Below are 18,419 nucleotides of genomic sequence, written 5' to 3' on the forward strand. Positions count from 1 at the left end.
ATCTTATGTAAATGAGGACTAATGAGGTTTTCAAGATTACCTTTAATTAGCTTTTCCACAAGTAGTGGTGATTTATATGGTGTGAGCCTGGACGGATGGCACACGTGGATACACACGCAGTGGAGCACCTTCATTAAAACTGTTCTTAAAAGTGAATCTGTGATATGCAAATTACCTATTAAATGCTCAAGAAAAAGATTTTAAGGGGGGGAAAAAAGGCACAAGCAAAGCACCAGCTCCACAAGCCCTCTGGGGCTGCGGTGTGCCGGGGCGGCAGGCTGGGCTGTGCCGTGCCGTGGGGGACACCGCTGCCTCGGGGCTGTCCCACGTGGTGAGTCCGGGGTGGCCCCGTGCAGAGCCACCGTGCCCAGTGTCATTTCTTGTGGTTGCAGAGAGAAACCGGGAGATGAAGCCTCCAGAAGCTGAAGCCTTTGATGGGAAGGAAGGGGAACGTGCCGGCCCACGTGCGGAGCTGCGCTCGGGGAACGGGGCTGAGACGGGTGAGCCACAGCGGTGGGTGCCGGTGCTGGGTGCTGCCTCAGGGTCCTGGCGCAGCCTGGCCCCCAGAGCTGCCCAGAGGCATTTTGAGGAGAAATGGATTTAAACTGGAGCCAGAAGCAGCTCCCCTGTTGATCCTGAAGAGCTGGAGAATGGTGTCGGGTGGGAGGAGAACGCGCTGTGCTGGAGACGGCGGAGTGATGAGGTGGCTTGGACAGCTACGACCGGTTAGCCTGACGTTAATCCTGGGCAAACGGGTGGAAAAACTAATGCAAGATTCGATTAATGGGAGAATTAGAGCCCTCAAATATAAATTCATGCCTGTCAGCGTGGTTGAAAAGAAGTAGGCCCTGTCAGACCAACCCGATTTCATTCTCTGGTGAGGTTGCGTGTTTGGTTGATGGAGGCAATGGCACAGCGAGGCTCTGGACGGCGTTTCGCTGGGCGCTGCGATGCCCTGGTCAAAGAGCTGCTGGGAAGTGGGTCAGCAAATGAGGCTGAGGAACGTGTGAGGGAGTAGTGCTGCTGTCACCGTTCCGCAGCCGGGCCGTGGTGGTGGTGGCTCCATCCTGGCCAGTGCCAAGGTACCGTGGGGGGCTGGTGCACAGCCAGATCTACCCAGCTCTTGTCTCCTCACCCCTCACAGCCCCTTGCACGGGGAAGGGACAGGTCCCTGGCTGGTGCAGCACCTGGCTGGAAGCCGCGCTCTGCCCCGGCTGCTGTTGTCCCCAGCACCCAGCGGGAGCTGCGCGGCTTCGGCATCGCCACCAGCTTTTCCAGTTCCCCCCCTGGAAATTGTTCCTGTCAATATTTTAATTTCATTTGGGCTGAGCAGGCAGAGCGGCGGCAGAGCAGCCTCAGCAGACCGTTTGTCTCCCACCCCGGATCCTTCCCGGGGCGCTGCCACGCTCCCCCAGCACCATTCGAGCAGGGGCGAGGCTGGAGCCCGGCTCTGCAAAGCCCCACAACCCCAAAGACCCCAGCGGGAGAGGCCCTGGCCACCTCCTCTGCTGCTCCATGTGCCCGCGGTGCCACGGCTGCCCATGAGGTGCGTTTATCTGGGGGAGAAACGAGGTGGTAACCAGACGGTGGGGCTAATGAATCGCTCGGGAAAGGCGCTGGTACATGCAGCCCGCGTCCCCTCTGCGTATCTATTGCAAAGTGCCAAAAGAAATCTGTCTCAGGAGTTATTTCAGAGAGGGTAATTTCTGTTTCCCAGTTGCTGTCATACATTAGAAATCTCTGAAATGCCTCCAGTCGGTTACCAGTGGTGAGGAGCAGCCAGGGGCTGCCACGGATGAGAAGCACTAAAAGAAAATAAATTAGCCTCTTGCACTCAGCCCTTCCCTCGGCTGCTGAAGCACAAGTGACGAGCGGCTGTTGCTTAAGTAACGACCAGAATAATGAGGAGAACAAGATCCGCGAGGGAATATTAACTCGGAGAAACAGCGTTTTCTCCCTCTTTTGAAGTTTGCCCCCGGCAGCCCCCACCCTAGCGTGGAGGTGAGCCAGGTCCCGCTGGAGCGGGCAGGGAGTGGTGCCGGGGGTGCCAGTGCTGGCGTAGCCCCACGGCTGCCCCGCAGCACCCTCTGCCCCACGCCTCCAGTGCCGATGCCCTTCCCTTCCTTTCCCCGTCGATCCCGTGCCAGCCTGTCTCCTCCTGGCTTAGCCAAGCGAAACCCCACCGGTGCTTCTGTAACCACCCAAAACCAGCCACCTGCAAGCAGGGGACTGGCACCGCCGACGTGGTCACACGCGGGGCAGCGCCGCTCACCCTCACGCCCACTCACACACCACGAAGCCGAGCGGGTGCGTTTGGCCAGTTCTCAAAAGGAACAGCCCGGTTTTGAGCCCCAGTGTGTTGTAAGGAGCATTTTAAGGGAGCTCATCCCTCTGACGGTGTGAACCGGGAGCGCTCCTGAATTTCCATCCTTCGTCTCCTCCGCTGTCTGTGTCACCTGGGGACCGTTCCCCTCACTTACCGCTCCTGGTTTGTATCCACTAACAATGATATGGGGGGGCAATTTTGAGAACTGCCTCATTGCACAGCGTGTGATTGATGATGGAAATCTCCTTTCCCATTTAGCAGTGGTGAGATACCTGTTGCAGCTGCAGCGATGCCCAGGAGGAGAGTGTTCGCTTAACGTGGCATCACGGGGAAAACCAGGCGCTCTTCTGCTAACAAAAGGCACCGAAATAAACCTAAACGGGGAAGACGTCATTGCACTGCATGCAATCCCCAAGGGCAGTACGGGGCTGTCGTCACCTTGAACCTCCCTGCACGTGTGATGAGTGGTTGCTGTGGCAGGGCTGTGCTGCCCACCCCTGCGGTGCCGGCAGTGCCATGGGCAGGTGGCAGCCGCCGCAGCGAGCAGTGGGGGTGGCTGGTGCATTAATAATGCAGATGTGCACCTCTGCCAGGCCTCCCCCATCGGGCTCTCTTGGATCCATGTCAAGATAAGATTTTCTTGCTCCTAATCCTCCAGGTCAACGCAGCGCAGAGGAATCTGCTGTAGCTCCTCGCAGGGCTGCCGCCTGCCTGCGGGCTGGGTGGGAGCCTGGTACCCCAAGACAGAGCCTGGTACCCCAGTACCCCACGTCTGGGGCTGGACCTGCTCTCCAATGTACGGGCAGGTCCTCAGGTCTCAGCAATGGAGCTGGTGGGAGCTGGAGGGGCTCCCAGTTCCTGCCATCAACGGGGCCAGACTGTGCCGCTGTCTCCCCTGCTGAGCTCCATAAATGCAGGGCTGGCTCTGAGAAAGGAGGAGCGTTTGGCAAGTGCTGCCTTTTGGGATGGAAGCCGAGCGCGGGGCCCAGGGGGAGCATGACGGGCTCATCGGGGCTGGGCAGGCGCGCCCAATGCGGAGGGGGAATGTGCCGTGCCGCTGGCAGAGCCCGTGCCCGGCCTGGCGATGCGCCGGGGCGGTGACGGGGCAGCACGTGGGGTGGGCGCGGGGCTGCCAGTGCCAGGGGAGGCAGCTCCGCCTCGGCAGGCTGGGGCCGAGGAGCGATGGCGTTACAATGCGTGTGCTGCTGTGGCAGAGGCAGCTCTGGGACACCGACAGGCGATGTTTTGCTGGGAAAAGGACAATGACAATCCTCTCCATCACAGTGATTACAGCGCTGTCCCTCAGAGCCAACAGCCCAGAGCTGGGAGGGAGGTTTTCTTGTTGGCTTTTTGTCCCTGACACACAGTTTTAATGGCACTTAGCGCAGCTCCGGCCACAGACTGCTCGGCACCGAGCCAGCCAGCGCGCCCGCGGTCCGTGCCACGTGCACGTGGCATCGCTGAGATGATGCTCCCGGGGGGGGGCGGGTGAGGAACCCTCCCTGCCCCGCTGATCTGAACGAGCTCGTCAAGTGACATTTTCTGTCTGTTTAGAAATGGATTTTCAAGCTCCTCGCTCACGTGTAAACATCTTTAGTGGTCCCCAGCCAAAGCAGGAGCAGCGAGAGCAAACAGCAGCCTGCGCGAAGGCAGCCCCTGCGGGGACATCACCGGCCACAGAAGGAAACAAAACACACGATGGCTTCAAAAGACATCCATTAAACTGTGTGCTGAAGTGATGCGTGGTGCTGGTAGTTAGGCTTTAATTAGATCTTAATCACATAATTTTATCTTTGTTTTAGAAATTAGAGCTTAATGACTGTATTGCTCTCATAGCGGCGCCGTGACTAAACACAGTAACATCACATGGCAGCACGGCAGCGGGCAGAGGTGGGACAGAGATTAGCCGCTGGCCTCGGGTCGTTGTGTCTTAAATAAAGCAATATATTTAACATACACAGAGCCAGCGGGACCTGCCAGCACCCAGGAGGGCAGGAGCTGCGGAAAGAGGAGGGGCACGGGCCGAAGCCCTGGCTCTGAGGGCAGGGATGCCCTTTCCCCCTGTGTGGGGGCCCAGCTTCTCAGCTTCTTTTCGCCTTCCCGGTGCTGTCCCTGGCCCCTGCCCCGGCTCACCCCGACCCGCTGCTCGGGAAGGCGACGCGGGACCTTCGTGTCCCACGGCCACGGTGCTGCTGTCCTTGAGCCCTGCCCTGCCCTTGCTGCGGGTGGCAGCGGGCCCCTTCCCACCTTCCCTGTCCTGCTTATTATGCCACAGGAGCCACTTGAACTCATTACTGTGGCGGATTATGGGTCCCCAGGTAATAACACGTATTCAGATAATTACTAACAGATCCTCTAATAGGAATGAACTCAGCTGAATCCATTCAATCACTGGGTAAATATTTATACCTAAGCTGTCCTTATCGCCGGGCACCGGCGCGTGCGGCCGGGCTGCTGTCCCCACGCTGCGGATTGCAGGGGGCTGCGTGACCCCGCGGGCACCAGCGGGGACCTGCCAGCGCACACCGCCCCGTGCCGTGGGGGCTGCTGCAGGGGTCAGCGTTCTGGCAGGGAAGTAAGGAGCAGCGTTCCTGTCCTGGTTTCGTGGGGATAAAATTATAGAATCACTTTTCTGCTCCATGCTGTTCCAGCCTGTGCCCAGCTGTGGGCTGGTGCTCCAGGCCATGAGCAGTTGAACCCAGGGCAGCTGCCCCAGGTGTGTTCTATAGCATTAACGGCAGGGTCACTGTAAATGGGGAAGCTGCTGGGGACGGGGGCTCTTGGCTTTTTCCCAGTTCCTCTTCTCGGTCCGGGAGGGGACACTGAGTGAGAGAACAACTGGTTATTGTCTGGCCCCGGGTACGGGCTGAGCAAAGACAGCTCCTCAGCCGCTGCTGTGCCCGGCACCCATCGCTGTCTGTTGGCAGCAGCTCCCTGTGACATCCTCGCCGGCCCTGCGCCCTGGCTGCAGAGAAGTCACCCTAATTGGACGAGCCGGCTAATTAGCTGTCAGGTAATGAATTATGCAGTGGTGCCCGGGCTTCAGCGCAGTATCGATACCATCAGCTCCTCTCATTTCTACGCGCTCCTGTTCGCTGGAGCGCTGAGCAGAGCTTGTAGAAGGGCTTGGAAAACTTTCAAAGCAAATTAAAGGTGTTAATCAGTTGTGTGCGGTGGCAAGTCACCGGGAGGGCAGGCTGGCCCAGCAGCTTGGCGGGCAGCCTCGGGGACGGGCGTCAGCTCCTCCGCTCACAGCCTGTCGCCTCCCTGTGCTCCGGGCGGGCAGGGGTGGCCCTGGGGGACTCGGTGCCCACAGCAGCTGCCTGCCCCGCTCCAAGCGCCCGGGGCAGAAGGAAGGAAAGCAGATCCAGGGGTGGGAGGCTGGTGGTTCCTGGAGATGCCTTTGCCGGGAGAGGCCGGAGGGTCCCCTCTGGGGAAGGGGAGGACACCAGCTGGGTCCAGCCCTGGAGCATCACGGCAGAGGGACAAGGGCTGGGGGTCCCCCACCCACCGCTCCCGGGGCCTTGCTTGCCCCTTACCCTCACTGCTGCCGATAACCATGGAGCCAGCCGTGAAACTGAATCATATTAATTAATAAGAAGTTAATCAAATTTTCTCGGTGCTCACGGCACTGTGATCCCGCCTTGGTCTGAGAGATGAATGATGCTCCTTGTGCAACGGAGAATACTTGGACCGGGCACTGCCAGCCGTGTAAACGGGCCCGGGGAAGGTTTCCCGTGACCCAGCGCCTCTCAAGAGCTCTTCGGCGTGAACGGGATCAGGGACCACTTAAGTCACATTCATTATGTTTAAGTATTTATGAGCTGATAAATATTAAACAGCCGCTCTCTGGGGGTCGAGCCTAAGTGAACCGATCAAAACATGTCGCACGCAACGGCCGTGGCTGTGCCGCGGGGACAGCCGGGGCCATGGGACGTGCTGCACCGTGGCCCTCCTGCTCCCCGCGGTGACGGTGGCAATCCCGGCACCGCTGCAACGCCCACCACATCGACACGGCTTTTGAATCCCTCCAGGGATGGGGACTCCACCACGTCCCTGGGCAGCCTGTGTCAGCGCTTGACAAGCCTTTGGGCGATGCATCGTGGTGCTCACCGGGACCTCCCTGCTCGGGGGGCCGTGGCCAGAGCAGGACCCGTGCTCGGCAGACGTGTTGGTTTGAGGCCGAGGGGGCTGTACAGAGGCTGGGGCAGCGAAGCAGGGACGGTGTGTGGCTGTCAGAGCTGGCACGAGGCGTTTTGGGGGCCCTGGGCCACTGAGCTGGCTCTCGTGGCCGCAGCAGTGGCTCTGCCCCCCGCCCCGTGTCCCCCAGGCTGGGGGCATGCACGGCGGGGAGGGCCAGGCTGGCGGAGTGGGGGGAGCTCCCTCTGCAGCCCTCTGCGTTGGCATCACCAGACCAGCGCTGCTGGTCCTGACCAAAGCCCCAGCCCTGCCTTCAGAACGCAGACTGGCTGCTCCCAGGCTTTTAAGCCGCGTTTTAAGAGCTCCTAATGTGGTAAGTGTTTTCCTGCGCCCTCATTTGCTTACCCTTTGGAAATCTAATACTTGATTTAAGCACATTTCTGCTCCTTCCATTTGTAAGGACAAATGTAAAGTAATTGTTTGATATTGCAGCGGTTTCCTCAGGCTCCAGCTCTAATTTCCCACTAATACAGTATTGTCAGGAGGATCAATCTAACCCGGCACCTTCTGCCTCCTTCGAGTGGATTGGAAATGGCTTTTCTACGGCGAGGCTGGGATTTGTGAGTCTCACTGTGAATGTTTTTCTCCTTTAAAGGAAAATATCATACAAGAAAATATCCCGTCTTCCTGCAGACAGCCGTTAATCCCCTCCGCTCCCTCCGCCTGCCCACAGCTGGCTCCGGGTCCACTGGCTGCTGAGTCCCCCCACGGCTGCTGCTGGGTGACAGCGGAAGGATGCAGATAGGGCACTGGTACATCTCCATTAATTACCTCCAATTTTTCCCTATTAGAGCTCGCTGGACAGGAATCACTTCCAGTAAGGCCTCTGAAACTGCTCCGTGTCCCTGGTGCCTCCGGAGAACAAGTGTGAGCAGGGTGGCCGGGAATCGCCCTCGCCGTGCCCAGCTCCGCGCTGGCAGCGGGCGGAGGGGCCTGGGCAGGGGCTTTTGTCCCTGTCCTGCCATATGCTGGGCTGTTCTGCCGTGGGGCTCTGCCCTGAGCACCGGCCCCGCCGCGGCCCCCGTGCTGCGCTGGGAAAAGGTGGGAGCATCCCGGCCCCCCTGGCTGCTCCTGGGCTGCTCCCCACACCGGGAGAGCCCGGCCGCAGGACGGCACGGAGACCCGGGGAGAGGCTGAGGGCTCGGGCGGAGATTTCTATGCTGGTGGATGATTGTGACCTTTGACAGAAATGCCTGAGATTTACTAGGAAAATCAATAGCTGATTCAAACCGCCCAGCGCTCGGGAAGGCAAATAACCCCCCTCCGGCACGAGCCGTTATTGGTATTCTTGGGCAGTGGTGCTCGTTACATCTAACGGGCGTGAGATGGATCGCTGCGGGGTGGGATGGGGCGACGTGTGCGCATCCACGGAGCGGGCACTCCCATGGCAGGCAGGACCCCAGGCCGTGCTGGCGCAGTGCTCAGCCTGACACCCCCATGGCTGAGCCCTGGGGGGGCTGTTTGGGCCCCCAGCTGCTCCTGAGGTGCTGAGCCGGGAGCACAGTGATGCTGCACCCGCCCCCGAGGCTGCAGCCCCTCGGTCTCGGCTCCAGGCAGGATGCTGAGCTGGGAGCATTTCTGGTGCCGGGATCAGCTCGAGGTGCCGGGGCCGTGCGGTGCTTGCAGGGGCTGACCTGGACGGGGCGAGGGGCACCCGCCTGTGTGCTGCCCCACGCCGCAGTGCCACAGGGCTTGGCTGGGTTTGGGGACCAGCGGGTGGGCTGGTGCTGAGGGTGGGGACTGGGGACCGCAGGGACCGGGCTGGGGTGCAGCGAGGGGGCACGGGGGCAGCTCCTGGCCCCCAGCTGCAGGGCCAGGCTGTGGCTGGGCCAGACGGCGTCGGAGCTGCCCGGGGCATGTGTGTTTGGAGACACGTCCCCAGCGCCTGGGGCTGCCCGGCCTTGCCCTAAGAAGAGCCCATGCATACGCACCGGTGGTAGCCGCTTTTATTTACACAAAGGGATCACATGCTGAACGAGGAAACTGGTGCCACCGGAGTACCCGTAACAGCAGGATTCTGTGCTTTATTCACAGGACAAAATATCAGTACAACATTTCTCATAGACTTCTTTTTCAAGCAGATACACCTCACTGTCCTCATGGATACACGCTGCGCTGAAGTGACGGAAGGCGAAGTGGAGCGGCCGGAGCTCTGCCCGCCCCGGCGGGATGTGGCCCACGGGAGCAGCCCCGTGGCCGCTGCCCCGGGTGTCCGGGAGCACCCGTTTGCTTCAGGACACAGAGGGGGACGTGCTTTGGAGCAGCCTGCACATAGGCTGTGGGATGAGGCCATCACGTGGCCGTAAAAGCAAGTGGGACCCCACGGAGCAAGCCAGGGCTCTGCTGGGCCTCACCCCTCCATGGCTGCGTCAGGACTCGGTGCGTTCCCCCGTCTCGGCTCGCCCTGGAGCACCCGGGGCTCCCGAGGGCCGGGGAAGCCCCTCGCCTGCCCCTGCTCGCCGATCCCGGGCAGGACGGGCTGGCCGGGGGGTCCTGGCTCCAGCCCCCCCCCCCAGCAGACTGCAGCCTCACGTCACCACAGCTCCGCTCCCAGACGCTCATTCCCACCTGAAGTCCTGCCCGACTGTTTCATAGAATCTGATATTATAAGGTCTATAAAAGTCCCGAAGCTGCTCGATCACCTCAGGGTCTATCTGCACGTGAGTCCTGCCTTTGGACTTGCCCAGGCAGCGAGGCAAGCCGCTGCTCTCCGCCCTTTTCAGGCAAGGGAAGCCTTTTGTCTTGTTGAAGTAGAAGTGCTTGTCCGTGATAACCCGTTTGATGCCCAGGAAGTCCTGGACTTTGCCCATCTCCCCGGCTGGGTCCGTGATCAGCTTCTCCCCGCTGACAAAGTGGATCTGGGAGAGGGGGAAGTACTGGAGCCAGCTGTCCAGGTGCAGGGCGTACATGCCGATGCGGATGGCGTTCCAGGAGGTGTCCACCAGCCCCAGGCTGCGGTTGCGGAAGGACAGCCCCTCGAAGGTGGGGATGTCGGGCTTCTTGGAGAGCGTCTGCGTGTAGTCCGAGATGGCCCGGGTGACCGGGTTCCTCACCACCACGATCAGCTTCGTGTCCCGGGACATGTTGAAGATCCGCCGCGGTGCCTCCTTGGTGACAAAGTAGCTGGGGGTCTTCTCCACCGTGATCTGGCTGTCGAGCGTTCGCGGCATCAGGCTCCTGCAAGCGAAGCAGAGGACGATGGTGAGGAAGGAGCCGGGGCAGGCACGGGGAGGTGGTGTCTGCAGCGTGGGGCTGGTGGGGTGTCCCCTCCCAGCAGGACACGGCAGGCACAGCTCCCTCCTGCAGCGCTGCAGAGGCCCCGGCCATGGCTGTCCCCCGGGTCCATCCCAGCCCCAGGGGACCCCCCCGTGCAGAGGATGGGGACACGGGCAGCCCCGCACGCAGGAGGGAGGGCAAGGGCATGGCCAGGCTGCTGGGGACCCTGCGGCTGCGCAGCACCCAGGGCTGCTCCGTCCCCATCAGCAGTGAAGTGTCATCAGTGTGATGAAAGCGCCGGAGCTCAGCGTGCAGCTGGGAAGGACCTGCTCCACTCGCTGCCAGGGGTGCGTCACCCAGCAGACAGTCTCTGCCAGAGCCCGTGCTCAGCCCTTCATCACCCACCTGCCAGGGCCTGATCAGCACCAAGGGCTCCGAGACGGGGTCCTGCGTGCACCCAGCTGCTGCCGGCACGGGGAGCCGGGCTGCGAGGCCGGGGAGGGAGCACCAGAGCAGGGGAAACTGCAGCGTCCCTGCAGCCCAGCTTAGCACTAATTAAATCATTTGCTTTGACATGTGAACATCCAAATCAAATAAAAACTAATGGGCTGGAAAGATTTATAAATTGGTCTTGTATTACTAAACTATCAAATCCATCGCAGCCAGATGCCTGGCGCCGGGGGTGCCCTGGCTGGAGCGGGCAGGGAGCGGGCAGGGAGCAGGCAGGGAGTGCCAGCAGCCAGGACGAGCCCAGTACCCCACGGGTACGGAGTGGCCCCAGCACCCCACGGGTACCGACTGGCCCCAGCACCCTCGCTGGGGAGCGTGCTGCCGCCACGGCAGCTCCGGGCACACAGGAGCCCTCCCGGCAGCAGTGGCGGGCGCCTGCCTTGGGGCTGCTGCCCTCCTGCCCCAGCCCCTCGGGGTGAGGCCAGGCTGGAGGGGCACCTTCTAGTGCAATCAGTCAGAGAAAGCGACCGCCAGCAACCCTGTCCGCGGGAACGCAGAGAGTGAGGCACTGATTTATTCATGGGATAACCCCTGCACAGCCGCCACGGCCTCGCTGCAGCACGCATGTTTCCGAGAGCTGCATCAGCCCAGTGACAGACCAGCCACCTCGGGGGTCCCCGAACCACGGCCACACTTCCCCATCGGTGCAGGGACGGGGGCTGCCTGTCTGGGGCAGCGGGGCAGCCAGCCCGCGCACCCGCACACGCTCTTGGCCAGTTCCCTCATTCGAAAGGGAACAAACTAATTAGCGTAAATTAACAGGGCTGTTTTACCTGAGCCCGGACCTTATCTGGCCCTTCCCACTGCTCCGCTTCGAACCCCATAAATCCAGATTACGGCTCCCGTTGTTTAATGGCTGTCAGGAAATGCTAACGCAGCGGCAGGCACCACCGCTGTGGCTCCACATCACAAACAAGCCCCATCATCAGTCGGGGTGGGACAGCTTTGTAAGTGATTCACTACTGCAAGATATTGGTGGAGAATCATAAAACTGCTGTTTCATTAATGGCCCATCTTCAGGCTTGTTAGACTTTCATTACGTGAGCTATTAGGTCCATGTATTCAAAAAATGAAATTACAGGTTCTAATCCATTATGAAAAACACAAAATCCCTGCACAGTAAATTACTGAAATGAGACAAGAGTTGTTTTTTTTTTTTTAAATGGACTCCCAGTGTTTGCTGCTCCTGAACAACAGAGACTGCTGAGACAACAAAACACAACCCGAATAGATAAATAAATCACCAGTGAAACCATGCGAGGTGGAGACATGTCAGCCAGGCGCTGACGGGATCGCCAGGCCCGCAGGAGCAGGGAAATGCATCGCAAACTCAATCACAGCTGACTTCAAAATGGTATTTTGGGACTCCTGCGTTCACGCCGTTATTTGCACACACACACACAGCACACGGGTTTAAGCCCAAGGCTCGTGTTCAGGGGTGGAGGCTCCGCGCGGCCAGGGCTCAGGCAGGAGCCGCCCCGGCCCTTCGGGGACCCGACAGGCACCGGTGGCATCGCTGAAGATCCCGTGGGAGAGCAAACCCACGGGAGGGGCACGGACACATGCTCCACGGGGCCCCCACAAACCCCCCCCGGGGCCGGGGGCTCCCCCGCAGCGGGTCCTGCTGGGGGTACTGGGGGGAGCAGGGGCAGTCCTGGCACCAGCCACATCCCCGCTCAACGCACTGCTCTGGCCGGAGAGAAGCCTCAGCTCCTCCTGAATGAGAGATTATTGCCATTATGGTGACTCAGTCCTTAAAGCCCTTCAGTGCCCTTTGATGGGGCATCAACGCTCCCCTCCAACCTGCAGATTCAGGGGTCGCGTTTGCCCGCGTTACTGGAGCGGGGACACACGTGGGGCACATCCAGTCCCCGCACGGCCCCAGGACAGCTGCTGTCCCCTGATGCGGCCGAGCTGGCACCGCTGTGCCCCACAGCACCAGCATTGCCAGTGCGAAGGCAGCGCCCAGAAGGAGTTAACTGTTCACCAGCACCTTTCATAGACCTGAATTATTAATTTTCTTATAATCTGCCTTTGGGCACCCCGCGGCCCCTACAACACTCCCACATTAAAGAATCATGCGCTCCCTCGCTGGCTGCGCCGCTTTGATGTCGAACATGCGTGAAACACTCTCCCTGGGAGGAATTTGTACAAAAACTCATCAGAGATCGAGATATTGCAGATGGGAGAGCGCCCACCCGATACCCCGGCACAGCACCGGCCCCTCCACCCAGGAGAGCGGGGCAGCTCCGGGGCTGTGCCGTGCCATGCCACACCATGCTGTGCCACGCCATGCCATGACGTGCCATGTCATGCCATGCCATGCTGTGCCACAGGTGCACACAGCTGACAGCCGCCACCAGCTCTCTCCCGGCAGCCCCGTGCTGCTGGGCTCAGCAGGACCACAGGCGGCATCAGCAGATGAAAGCTCAAGCAAAGCTACTCCGAGGCTTAAGCAAAACTGGGTTAAGCACGTGAGAAACCGAGGTGTGAGGAAGATAAAAAGCTCTCCCCAGCTGGGTGACGTGTCAGCGGACGCCTAGGACACAGGGACACCCCGGCTGGGCGCTGCAGAGCTGGTGCCTCACAGTGACAGACCCCTGTGAGGGTTCACGGGGTGACAGAGATCCCTGGCACCGCCGCAGCCCCTCCGCTGACCCGCCGGGCTGGCAGCCCTGCGGTAACGGGGCCGGCCCGGGAGCGAGGCCCCGCAACGGACTCGCTGCGTCCTCCCAGCCCCACGGTCCCAGAGATCGCACCGCGTCCGCAGCAGGGAAACGCCGCCCCGAGGGACCGTGGCCCAGCCCCGTGTCCCCGCTGCCACCGCCCCGTGTCCCCGCTGCCACCGCTCTGCGCTAAGGCAGCCTCGGATTTAATGATGGATCGGCTGCCTTTAATAAATGTTTATGTTCAAAGAATTTACACCAGTGCTCACAGACAGCTAATGAGGGACATTTCAATGCATAAAAGCAGTGTGAACACAGTAATTAACTTTGTTGCTGATTCGTTTTCAATCATTTAAATGCTCCAGAGATTTGCAGTGTCCTTTAAGTCAACAGAACCCTTTCCAAAGGGCACGCAGCCGGTGCCCTTCACGCACACGAGCCAGCATGTAACTCCCATCTTCCTGAACAACCGCCCAGCGCTGCCCGAGGGCCCCGTGGCTCAGGGAGAAAGGCCGGGCTCTCCCCACCTCCCATTTCCAGGGCAACTCCTTCCACAGGAGAAACTTTAAAAATTAATTTGTTTTCAAAAATTACCTAACATGCCCCACTGCTGCTGATTAAAAGCTGGTGTCAGGGATACGTTGCCCACTCGATTTCAGTGCTCAGGGGCGTGCAAAGGGATGGGTCAACGTGCCGGCACCAAGAACACAGCACAGCGACCCAGTCGGGGTCCCACGGACCCCACGCCACACACCAGCGCTGCCGGAGGGCGGCTCCAGCCACGTGTCACACGCCTGCTGCCGGGGGAGCACTGGGGACACGGTCACCGTGCGGAGCCCCCCGGGCTGCAGACGCCCGTCCCTGGCTGCACAGCTGGGTGCTGCCAGCAGCGTGCCGGGGTGTCTGGGTGCGCTGCCGGAGGGTCTCCGCACACCTGCAGGCAGGTGTAGGCACGGAGTGACCAGGGAACACGCACACGAGTCTCTGCCGGAGGTTTCGTGCCCTCTCCTCAGAGCAGGGGCACTCTCTGAAGTCAAGGAAATTTCAAAGCATCCTTGAAGCTCGCTGTCTTCCTCTCTTCTTACTAATTAACTTCAGCAAAATGCACTGTCAGTCAAGCCCACAAAACAGTCCGCGTCGTTGGGCAAAGCCTAATGGGCTCCCATTTGTGTGCGAGCCAAGCTGGCCATTAGCAGGGAGCAATTAGCGAGGCGGAGCGCGGGAGCGGCTTTGCGGGCTCCCTCCTCTCCCTCCCGCGGGCGGGGGGACGCGGGGAGGGCGCAGCGATGCTCCCGGGGGGCAGTGCCCCCCGCCCAGGGCCAGCGGCGCTCCCCGAGCTGCCACAGCCCCCGCAGCGCCCCGAAACCAAGGGCAGCGCGGGGCAGAGCCCCAGCAGAGCACGAGCCCCCAGGGACCTGCCACGGTGGCACATGGGGGAGCCTGGGCTTGGCCCTGGGATGGGGCTCGGGCAGGTGGGTCCACGCAGGAGCCAGACCCTCCCCGGTGCCAGTGCCGGGCTCGGCTCCACAGAGCAGGGTGGGAGCCGGGCTCAGCCGGTGGCCAAAGCGGCCAGGAGCAGCCCCTCTCTGTGAAAATAACGCTGGATCATCCGACAGGGTTCCTGGGGAGCCCTAGGGAGGAAAACCGCTCCCCGGGATGCTGTAATTAGAGTCACTGCTCAAAGGGAACGGCAAATTAACAGACGCTGTCTGCCCTGTGTTCTGGAAAATATTGAAGGTTATTGGCACACGCCACCTGCAGCAGGAAAAAACTCTGTATTGAACACTTAGTCCAGGATTGGTAATGAATCGATATTTCCCAGTAGCTGGCTGTTTGGTTTCAGTTGTCTTAAAACAGATCTTGCTAAAAATACCTTTCCTGTGGTGTATCTGTAGCTGATGAGGGGGATTAGGGAGGCTGATGGGAACTGGAACGGGCACGGGTGCTCGGGCGTGGGGTCGGTGAGCGGGCAGCTCCGGGGCGGGGGAAAGCAGAGGGGTCCGGGTCTGGCTCTGCCCCGTGTGCCAGCTCCCAGAGCGGAGGGAGCCAAGGCTGCCGGGGCCGCGGCCGGAGCGAAGCCAGGAGGCACCACGAAAGCAGCTGCCGTGAGCCAGCGCGGCCCTTGGAGCCGGCCAGGACAGGCAGAGCAGACGTCCCCCCCGCTGGCTCTGCCACCTCCAAGCAGCTCCAGGCAGGGGAGAAGGCAGCAAACCAGGACCCTGGCAGAGCAATGGGAGCTCATCGTGCTGCGGGTCAGACCTGCTCCACATTTAATTGCTTCACTCGCAAGGAGGAAAATCGATTCCCCGCTTTATACATTAGCAGCCTCTGTGCTTAAGTTTTGGCACATTTGTGAGGTTAAAAAAAAAGTAATAAAACCAGGGAAGTGTCATTTAATTATTTTAGCTGAACTAATTTGGAGGCTCCGCTGCTCCGGCGTGATCTCTCCATCGATCCAGATGTGAAGCCAGGCCCCGGGCAGCGCGCGGCTCGCCCCGCCGTGCTCCCACCGCTGCCCCTCGCCACTGCCGCTGGCACAGGCTGCGTCCCTCCTGGTCACAGACAGTCCCTTCACACGGAGGATCCCAGCCTGACCCACGGCTCCGGGCCTCCTGGACCAGCACCATGCTGGATGCCCGCAGGTGCCCTTACGTGCCCCTGGTGGGGTCTGTCCCGGGGCACGGCCCCTTCCCTTCGTTCAGACGGGCGCTGGCAAGTGCTGCCCTGGCTGGGCTCGGTGGTCCCAGCCCTCCTGCACGGAGCCACAAGCACTTCTGCAGGAGCAGTGCCCCGAGGTTCGGCCCTGCGCTGCCTGCGGGGCTCCCAGCCCCACACGCCCCACACCGACCGTGCACAGGGCAAGCACAAGAGCCCGGAGAGCTCGCAGGGCCCAGGACTGCGGGGGGGAACCCCAGCTCAGGACTGGGGGGCTGCTTCCCAGCCAGGTGCTGAGCGCACGCAGCCCCCCTCTGAGCGAGGGGCTCAGCCAGGACCCATGTCCTGCCCCGTCCTGCTCCCCTGGATGCCCTTTAGACAAACCACTGCCGCTCCTGTCCTTACGTGCCTGTACTGCAGGGCTGCTCCCAGCTGCGTGCTCTGAGGCGATGCAGGGTGGGGGACAGCGTCTGATGTCGGGGAGGAGGGTGAGGGAATGACACAGAGGGGCAAGAGCAGGCGAAGGACACTGCTGCAGCTGCTCTCCAGAGGGCAGGAGGAACGGGGCACGCTGCAGGACAGCCTTAGGAGAGGGAAACAGCTTCAGCGAGCTCCACCGGCGCCTGCCCTGGCTCTCCTGTCACCGGTACCGCTGCAGAAGGAGCTGAACATCCCGGCTGCGGGGTCCGCTGTGACCCAAGCACAACGCAAGGCAGCAGAGCAGCCCGCGCCTGCAGACAGCCCTCCCTGGGCAGTGCCCTGAGCTGCCTCCCCGGGCACGAGCCCCAGCTACAAGGGCTGGAGCACCAGCCCCATGCCCAGCAGGGAGGTGCTGCTCAGAGCAGCTCTGACCTGCTCGTGGTCAGAAACTGGCGTCCTCATGCCACAGGCATGTCTGACGCCTGCCCAGCACGTAGACAAGTCAGGACCACAGCGGAGCTGGGAGCGAGCCCCATGTCACGATGCCTCCCGACCTGCTTGGCAGCCGATGAGCACTGCCCTGCTCTGGAACAGGGGACACCTCCGCTGGGATGGAGGGACAAGTGTGTGGCCCTGCGGGCTGCTTCCCACCACCCACCAGATTGCTCCGACACACTGACCGTGCCAGGCAGCCTTTCCTCTTCTGCGAGCTCGCAGGCACCCCGGGGCCAGGCTGAGCCCTCCTCTGCCTCCTGACGCTGATGCCCAGCAGAAACACCTCGGCCCTGCCCAGGAGCAGCCCAGAGCTCCTCCAGCGCTCCACGATGGCACAGCAAACACACACCAGTACACACTGGGTCAGACACCGCGGGGAGAAGGGGGTGAACTGCTTGAAGCACCGAGCGCAGGGCCAAGGGCAGGGGATGAGCCCATGGGCGCTGTGACCTGCTCCCATGCAGGACTCACTGCCTCTCCGAGAGCACCCCGAGCTCCTCACAAAAGCCTTTACTGAAATTAAAATCCCACCATCTCCTCCTGGAGACACACTCACTGTTCCCTGCAAATTATTAGAGATCTCAGATCGACCTACACTTAGCAGAGTTCAGAGAGCCAAGACGGTGGAGGACAGGGACTGCCCCTCTCACAGAGCCAGAGATACAACCCGATGGCAGAAGGGTGCTGAGGCACACTGCGCGGGCTGCGGGAGAGCAGCCGTGCCATCCTGTGGACTAGTCCTTTTGGAGGCCCCTTCACGCGGGCAAATGTTTCCTCAGACGGGATGGGAAACCTGCCACCATCCCGGCCCCAGAGCCCGTTCCCGGCGGGGCTGCAGCCGCAGCGTGGGCCCCAGCAGCCGCGTTCCCAGGGCCGGGGGAAAGGGGCCGCGCAGGAGGAGCAGGGAAACCTCCCCGAGTGCGGCCGGGCCAGACCCCGCCGGCCGCCCGTCCGTGCGGACCGCACCGCCCCGCACCGCACCGCCCCGCCGGTGCCGAGGGACGCGGCTGCGCCCGCCGCGGCAGCGAGCGCGGACCCGAGACCCGAGTCCGCCACCAAGAGCGCCGGGAGGGGGGAGAGGGCGGGGGGGAGCGCTCGGGGTCACGCCGGGGGGATGCCCGGGCGGGGGGTGCCCGGGCAGGGGGTGCCCGGGCAGGGGGTGCCTGGGCAGGGGGTGCCGGTCCCGCACGCCGCGCTCACCTGTACCACTCCAGCCCCCGGTCGTAGTTCCTGTCGAAGAAGTGGGGCTCGGTGCCCAGGGCGCGCACGTCGGGGTGCGCCCGGATGAACTCCAGCACGGCGCGGGTGCCGCCCTTCTTGACGCCCACCACGATGGCCTGCGGCAGGCGCTTGGTGCCCGGGCGGGCCGGCCCCGGGGGGCTGCCGGCGGGCGGCGCGGGGGGCTCGGCGGGGGGCGGCCGCCCGCACGGCCGCGACTTCTGCAGAAGTTTCTTGGCGGCGGCGGCGCGGGCGGGCGCGCAGCGGGCGCGGGGCGCGGCGGGGCCCCCGCAGCAGCAGAGGAGGCTGTAGCAGAGGTAGGAGCAGGAGAGCGACAGCGTGAACAGCACCAGGACCCTCCGCGCCAGCCGCCGGGACGGAGCCGGAGCCGCAGCCGGGGCCCGCCCGCTCGGCGCCCTATGCGCCATGGCTCCATGGGGCCGCGGCGCCGGGCATGGCCCGGCCCGGCCCGGCGCGGCTCGGCGGGGCGCGCCGCTGCCCCCGGGGCCCCGCGGCGGCGGCGCCCCGCACCCTGCGCGGCCGCTCCGGCATGTCCCGCGGCTACGCGGCGGCGCGGCCGGGCCGCCCCGGGGAGCTGAGCCCGCCGCCCCGGCCCCTGCGCGCCCGCGGCCCCGCCGCCGCGGCTCCCATCACCGGCGGGCGCGGCTCGGCTCGGCTCGGCGCGGCTCGGCGCTCGGACGGCGGCGGCTCGG

The 18,419-nt window shown here is 62.3% G+C and overlaps 1 protein-coding gene across 1 annotated transcript; it reads right to left on the minus strand.

The window, feature by feature from the left end:
- Window positions 1-8,940: 8,940 nt before the first annotated feature.
- HS3ST2 (heparan sulfate-glucosamine 3-sulfotransferase 2) lies at window positions 8,941-18,134 on the minus strand. The gene is made up of 2 exons (XM_068423993.1): window positions 17,689-18,134; window positions 8,941-9,703 (listed from the first exon to the last, which is right to left on the minus strand). Exons 1-2 carry the CDS (start codon window positions 18,132-18,134, stop codon window positions 9,085-9,087), a joined length of 1,065 nt encoding a protein of 354 aa, XP_068280094.1. The 3' UTR covers window positions 8,941-9,084.
- Between the last annotated feature and the right edge of the window lie 285 nt (window positions 18,135-18,419).

This window comes from Nyctibius grandis, chromosome Z (assembly GCF_013368605.1).
Source record: "Nyctibius grandis isolate bNycGra1 chromosome Z, bNycGra1.pri, whole genome shotgun sequence".
Taxonomy (NCBI): Eukaryota; Metazoa; Chordata; class Aves; order Nyctibiiformes; family Nyctibiidae; genus Nyctibius; species Nyctibius grandis.